Here is a 7,940-nt window from a genome sequence, read left to right on the forward strand (position 1 = left end):
CCTGAAAGAATACAACAAAAAAAATTGTTAAACTTTATGTATGAGGAGAGAAATTAAAGGTACAGGTGTGGGAAGGAAAGTCAGGTAAAAAAGGAGAGATTTTACTTTTGTTTTGTAGCTTTCTAAATATTTCTAACTATATACTGTCTCCCCATTCCTTTGTAATGTTAAGAGGCTCAGTCATACTCCACCCTGATTCCTCCCAGCAGCAACACTGAAAAGTTCTCTGTGATTAGAGTAGTTCCTATTCTGGAAAATTTCCCACGAATTCTTTAATTCTAGGGTTACTCCAATAATTCTAAAGCACTTAAGAACAGAGGCTGAGGAAAAGTAATACAGGGAACATGGTGCCTGGGATATTCTGGATGTTTAGTAAATGACTGTTAATGGCTGAGCTACCTTTAAACCTGCTCTCATCCCCTGATCCCCATCCTGTAACTAGCTGAGGACTATTAGGAGGCTTTTACCGGAACTGACCCACGTCCCTGCTGTTCTTCTGTATCTCTATTTAGGGTGTGTGAGATCTGGACAAGTTCCTCTGGAAGCAGCTATTAGGTCCTCAAGTAAGCCACAGGTAAAACAGCTCAAAGGACACATTTGTGGAGGAGAGACTATTCCATGACGTGACCGCTGCCTGACCACAGCTAGATCCTGGCCAGAAGAGAGAGAGCTCACCAGAAATCCCCTCAGAAACGATCTGACCCCTCCCCTGTGTCCCAGGCAGGCTGGTTCCTGGAACGGGCCGTTGCCCTGCCCCCAGCAAGTAGGGCATGCCTCAGTATCCCTATCCATCTTGCCTCGTTTTATATTACTCTTCAATGCCTGCTTTGGGCAATTTCCCCTACCGTATTTAAGTAATCATACTAGTTTTCAAGTTTCCCAACTGATGTAAAGCAAGAACATTAAGAACATGAGGAAAACCAGAAATACGTTTATAGGATCTGTGTAGACTGGATTTGTAAAGTAAAAGAGGAATTAAAGTTATTCAAGGATGAGGGGAAATGAGCATCTGGAAGAAATAAAACCCAACTAGGTAACTATGAATTGATGAAAACAAGATAAAGGGTTAAATGGTGACGATTTAATCTCAACGGACAAATAATCTGAAAAGAATGATTTTTCTTTTTAAAAATAGTTGTTACTTCAAGCTTAAAACAAGACAAGGAATACTGTGGCCGTTAGGACATATGGTTCAGAATCACTTTTGACACCTTTAGTTGAAGATCATCTTCTTTCTTCTTGGGTTACCTATGACTGACTGATCATTCTCATTTACATGGCACAACAAATGTTTCTGATTTTCCTTCATCAACCTAACTACCCTAGTTCATTTATTGACCAGGAAATTTTAACGTCAAAGAAATAAACACTGATTTACCCACTCTGATGAAAGATTCTAGTTTCAGTTTTGGTTTTAGGTAATGAGTAAAGAGGGTACAAGAGGGAACAGCAAGAGAGAGATTTGTATTTGAGAAGGTCCCAGGAGTCTTTGTAAGCGATCGCATGCTTCCTTTCTCAATGGCAGCCATAGCAGGATACAGAACAGGAAATACACTATACTGACCTTTTCTTACACTTCTTCTGCCATGTTAGACTAACGGAGATATACCTAAGGTCTAGCAGCCACGTGTTCATAGGAAAAGGGTTACTGAACAATTCTCACTGGAATGAAGAGGAAAACGCTTTTGATAAGACTAATTTACAGCCATGCCATCGTACTTCCAGAGACTTTTCTCTGTGATCATTTTAAACTTTGCTAAGACTTTATTCAGCAATTTTTTTAAAAAAGGAAATAATACTTTTGTAAAAAATTGAGATTTACGTATTTTAAAAAGAACATTTAACATGTTAATCCCTACTAACATTAACTTATCTGCTGGGATCAGAGACCACCTTTACTTTTGGTTTCTCATAAGCATAGTGTATAAAGTAGATTGTACTTTTACTAATAGTATGTGTGACAGGAGATTTTAAAACAGTTGACAAATAGCTGTTAGATCATCTTATCGTTAGCTAAAATGACCTAGAAATCCCAATTACAGTGTTTCCAGTATATAACAAATGTTCACAGCTGTTAAGAAATTCCTCTTACCTGCTCTGTAGCTGTGGGGCAGTAGAAGACTAATAAAACAGTCGTGCAGATGTTTATTGACAATCCGATGATGGTGATGAGATTCGGGGCAATCCAGGAGGGAACTCTTCCAACTAGCCATTCCCAATACCCTTGCATTAAGGGCTCAAGCAGCGACCTTCCGGCACTCTGATATCTATGTTCTTCTAGCCGCTTTAGCTGGTGTCTTGACAATGGTGGGGTAGGTAACTGAAACAATTTATTTAATACACACCCGGGAGTACTCAGATGCCCGAAGCCCACAGGGGACTCCGGGTGAGAGTCTCCACATCGTTTCCTTGTTGACCGATGCCCACTCATGGACTTTGGCTTTCTTTTGGGGGGCAAGAATAGTTTATCTTGTTTTATAGCTTTTTGTGGCTGGTCTTTACCTAAAAAAAAAAAAAAGTCAGCCATCATATATATCAATGTCAATAAATTAAAAAAGAAAAATCAAACTGGTAATAGAGTAACAGATATCAAACAGATCATAAAACCAGAGATCTGTTTTATTTCTAGTTCTTACTGATGGTGTGAACCAAAAGAAGTCATATAACCTCACCTTTAAGTGAAAAATATTAAGGGATTTTAATAGTAATGTGTGTCTGGTTACCTTACATTTTGTCTGACTTTGAAGCTTCAAAACTCTTTTTTTCCTACCTCACACTGCTTTCAGGAGTTTAATGGAACAAATCTTAGAAATGACCTAATCATTTCACATATATGAAAACTAAGGTCTACAGGCATACCTAAAGAGCTAGCAAGTTAGTATTAATATCGGAGGGATGACTTGAATAACCTCTATCTAGGTCTTAAACTAGATTTTCATTTAATTATAATAGCTAACATTTACTAAGTACTTATTATATACTAAAAATTTAAGCATGTTTTCTATATTAACTCATTAATCCTTACAACGACCCTGGAAGGTAAGGACTCTAATAATCATCCATATTTTTACAGAAAATGAAACTAAGCTCAGAGAGGCTAATTAACTTGCCCAAGTTCATAACAGCTGGTAAATGAGGTCAAACAAAGGCAGGGTTTCTGTTTAAGTTTAATAGTAAAAGATAAAACTTCTTACTAGTGGAAAGGGATATATTGTAGCTGGTATTCCAGGTGGGGGTAAACAGCAATGAAAAAACACGTAACTTTAAGAGGAGTGCGTGTGTTAGCACAGTGACCTGACGAACTGAAGTGGTAAGAAAAAAGTCTTAAGTGCATTAAGTGATGACTGTTCATAAAGGACCTTGAGTTTAAATCCTGAACTATTTGCATAAGACCCAGAAAATATTAAACAGATTACAAGTTATTAAGCAACGCAGGAAGATAATGACAAGTATATTGTCAAGATTAATAGGAAAGTTATATGTATTCATCAGAATGGAGAAAGTAGTAAGAACATTTGAAAATTAATATGGTGACCTCAAAAGTTTTGAAGTGATGAGGGCCTAAAGCAGGGTGGTAAAATGGAAATATGAAACAGTCAAATCTATAAGTAATTTCTATTTAGAAGAGTCGAAAGCAGGTATTTAGGGATTAGACAGGATGATGAAGGAGAAGAGAAGAAAATAATCGGCAGTCAGAGGCAGTGTACTCTTATCAAAAGGGAGGGTTGGAAAGGAAAATCAGTTTATTATTTTGGCTTCTGGTGGTGGGGGTAGGGATGAGGGCAGGAAACACACACAACTTTTAAATAGAGATGTTTTAGACAAATCAAATGACCGGAGATGAAAATTTCAAGTTATCAATGTAGAAGCTGAAGTCTAGTTAAAGACTAAAAAGTAAAAAAGTTCTTAAAGGAATTAAGTATGAGAAGAAAAGAAAACGAAGAACTTTGTGGGAAACTTCTGGTTAGTGAGAACAAGGAAAAGAAGCCATAAGAAGATTTAGAAAGAAAAAAAAATAGGAATAATCTTATAGAACTGAAAGGGCAGTGAACCAAGAGAGATATACTTTGATTTTCTGGTAGAAAGCTATCTAGAACACAATATGAAATTCCCAGACATGCTGCACTATGGGAATACAGGTGACACAGGGTTCTAGGACATTCTAACAATGGATCTAGTATCAAAAGATGCCCAGGACGTCTTCCTTCTATTTCCATAAGTAGCCAATTTCAAAATGTCTATGTCACCAATGTTCTAATGTGGCATTTAAAATCTCAATCATGTATCTCAGTAACTGGTTCAAAAAATAATTATAGTCATTAACTACTTAAATAAAATTTTGAAATACTCAAAAGAATCACCAGTGCCACAATTTAACTACCTGAAGTGCTCTGAAATAAAAATATTGAAATAATTTTCAAACTAAAGCAAATCAAAGCTAATTTCCTACTATTTCAAAGAATTCTTCCACATACCCATGTCACCAAACAATGGATTAAAACTGTTTTTAAGCCATATTTATATGTCAAACAAACTGGTGACAAGATCATTTCAGATCAAATGATAAACTGATAGCGACCAAAATACATAGCTTTATAGTAGCCAAAATTTCCACGGTCAAACTGAATGATGCATTTTCACATTTCGTGAGCTATAATCAATTAGCTCTTACAGAATTCCACTTAAAGTGGGAATAAAAAGTTAAGCCAACTTAATTTATAATTTATTATTGTAGTCTTCCATTCTCCTATCATTAAAAGAAAAAAAGGTGACATAGTGAGGGTGCTGGCCTGCTTTTGGCACTAAACAGCTACAAGCAACTGATCCTAATGGTTTTAAGTTTGAGCATTTGGCAGGACTAAAAGATAAACTGATACTTTTCCTTCTGAGTGTTTCCCCCCGCCCCCCACTGACCTAGATTTTTTTTTTTTTTTTTACCATCTATCTCTCTTTTAGAAAAATCTATATTTTGGCAAATCTTTCTAGATCTAACCATTATGTAATTCACACATGAAGAAAAGCCAATGAGTTTTGACCATTTCAACTCGGCAGGATCGTCTCTGTAAAGTCATTAGCAACAAGATTGCAAATACAAATTCAGATCTATGTAGCCCCTGACATATAGATAGCTACTTCATTTTCAACAAATACAGACAGCCACAGAGGTTACAGTCAGGGCCACAGGCTTATCTCTCCTCTTCCTTCCATCACACCTGAGACCCAAAGGCTATTGACATGAAAACCATCTCTGGAAAAAACAGAAGCTTCTGAATTTCAGCAAATGAAAAGCATGCATATTTCAAGGGAGCAGGACAGGGTAGGTGGCTACAATAGGAAGATCAGACTTGATGAAGAGAGAGGGGCAAAGGATGTGGGATGGGAATATGGAAAGGAGGTACAAATATTACAAAAATTATTTCATCCACTTGAGATTTTTACGTAAGCCAGGCCTGTGGCCCAAAAGGGTGAGGAAACAAATATCCTTTTCTTGCCACACTACAAGGAACTAAGTATAATAATAATAATGTAAGAAATTAAAATTATTGCTGGCTAGCCTAGCAACCTTGCCACCAGTTTTAAGATGTTATGAGAAAATAGACTGCAAGTTGCAAATGCAATCAGCCAATATCTGAGTGCAGTAAACAAGACAGACACGGTCCCAGCTCCCAAGTCCAATGGGAAAATAACCAAAAACTGGGAAACAAGCAAATAACATTATACATTGTGAGGGGTACTATGAGGAAAAAAGGGTGGAGCCAAAAAACAGTTGGTGGTGCGCATTTTAGATATGGTAGTCGAAGTCCATGGAGGTAACATTTATACCAAATTCAGAGGAAGAAAGGGAACTAGTCATTCTAAGAGCAGGAGGGAAAAGGGACTAGGCCCTGAGGCAAGGAGAAGCTTATCATGTTCAGGTGCCTTTGAGATCACCATGGCTGGACAGTAGTAGTAAATCAGACGGAAGAGTGGGATAAAATGAAGTTTGCAAAGCCAGACAATGCAGTTTTTATTCTGATGTTACAGAAAGCCATCAACGAACTTAAAAAGAAACCTGTAATTTCGTAGCACAGCCTATTTGTTAACTGAGGATATCATCATAAATCATCATAATAAAAGTGGATATTTTAAACTGTAAAATTCAGTTTATGATAATATTGATCACAGTCCTATAGTTATTGTAACCTTTCCACTTCTAATCAGCAAATCTCCCTTCTGTGATAACCTGGCTTTATTCCCTAGTCCTTTCAGAACACTTATCTCATTTGGGACTTTTTTTAGTTGTTGGTGGTGGTGTTTTGGCCTTTTTCCCACACTGATCTGTAAGCTCCATGAGCACAGGGGCCATACCAGTCTTAACATTATTTTCTCAGCATCTCATACCCATACCGAACACTAAGTGGGTAATTAGTCCTTATTTGTGAAACAATAAACAAATGTGATTCATCTAGGACTTAATGATCACTTAGTTGTTCTAGACCCTGAGGAAACAGAAAGACTGAACCATGCCATTAACACCCACAAGAAGCTCAAGAGGGTGGGGTGGGGGGAGTCTAGTAAACTGCTAAATTATAACATGGTTTAAACAAACTTGTGGGAGTCCAGAGGAGTGTGTGCATATGATTTAACAAAAAATTTCTTTGTACAGGCATGGGTATCTATGTGACAAGTCCAATACAGATATAATCAGAGACATTTAATAAATATTTTAACTAAAATCACACAATTTGTGGACCTTAAATCTGTGTTTATAGCAGCTGAGGATAATGGCATGCAGCCTACATTATTACTGTGTTCAGCACTGGGGAACATCTGACAAGTATCACACTAAAAAAGGAATTTCCACTGCTCAGCAGAGCATAAGGTAAGCTTATACAATATCCAACCTGTAGTGTGAGATTCCAGAATTCCCAGTCCCCCCTCCCCCCCTAGCCTAAGGGTGCCAAGTTTTCAGCTGCACTGATTCAGCACTATGTTTACGGTCCTTTCACAGAAGTTGGTGACTACACAGCACTTTCCAACCTTTACGGCAACAAAAGAATAATACTAATGGCCAACACTATTTGGGAGGCAGAGCAAATTATAAAAAGCAAGTTTAAGAAAAAGAAAGAAAGCCAATAGGATCACAGGATTACATTCAGCATTATTTAACAAGAGATACACAGAACAAGTTAGTAAAAACAAAAGCCTTTTCAGTAGACTTGGAAGTAAAAACGGTACTGTGTAATACAATTCAGATCTACTGTTTTGCGGAAGTGAAATCTTGTATTCCTTAAAAATAGGAAATAACTTCCTCCAGAAAAAAAAAAAAAAGCAAAAGCCTGGCATCTTATAAAATTATTTTCCTATTCCCTTAAAAGAGTCAGCACAGCATGATCCTCAAAAAAAAAAACCAGTTAGCTTAAAGAACACGTCTAATACTGCCTAGAAAACAAACTGACTATGAAATAAAATGTAATTGAGGTTATAAAGAAAAGTTTGGAGTTATATATCAAACGTTTAATATAGTTTATAATGTAAATTTTGAGAGATTGAGTGGAGGAAGAAGAATGAATTTATGAAACCAAAGTTGTAAATAATTCAGTAATAATCCATTAACTAGACAACAAAGAAGCCTCTGTCAAAACGCCTCTGCCTGTTAATGCAAGAGGCAGATTTATCTAACTTATTCTTAAGTGTAAGGGTTGTAAAGACAAATTGCACAAGGTGCTTTGACAAGTTTTTCTCAGCACAGAACAAATATGCAGCAAAATGCTTTTAGAACTTCGATCTCTAGAATTTTACGAGAACGCCGATGGTTCTCTAAATGCCCTTACCACAGTCTAACTTGTGTTGTCAGTCAACTCAATCCACACATTGAACACATTCCTACTAGTTCAAGAGCAGAAATCAATTCTTTATTCTTTGTCCACAAACAAGACACTAATATTTGTTGAAAGAAC

General features: G+C 36.9%; 1 protein-coding gene across 1 annotated transcript in view; it reads right to left on the bottom strand.

Moving 5' to 3' along the window:
- Positions 1 to 7,940, bottom strand: part of CEPT1 (choline/ethanolamine phosphotransferase 1) — a 36,926-nt gene that overhangs the window by 26,498 nt on the left and 2,488 nt on the right. The window contains exon 2 of the mRNA XM_011367309.2: positions 2,093 to 2,502. Coding sequence (XP_011365611.1) covers positions 2,093 to 2,431 — 339 coding nt within the window. The 5' untranslated portion in view covers positions 2,432 to 2,502. The remainder of the gene's footprint in view (positions 1 to 2,092; positions 2,503 to 7,940) is intronic.

The sequence above is a fragment of the Pteropus vampyrus genome, unplaced genomic scaffold (assembly GCF_000151845.1).
Source record: "Pteropus vampyrus isolate Shadow unplaced genomic scaffold, Pvam_2.0 Scaffold6, whole genome shotgun sequence".
NCBI lineage: Eukaryota > Metazoa > Chordata > Mammalia > Chiroptera > Pteropodidae > Pteropus > Pteropus vampyrus.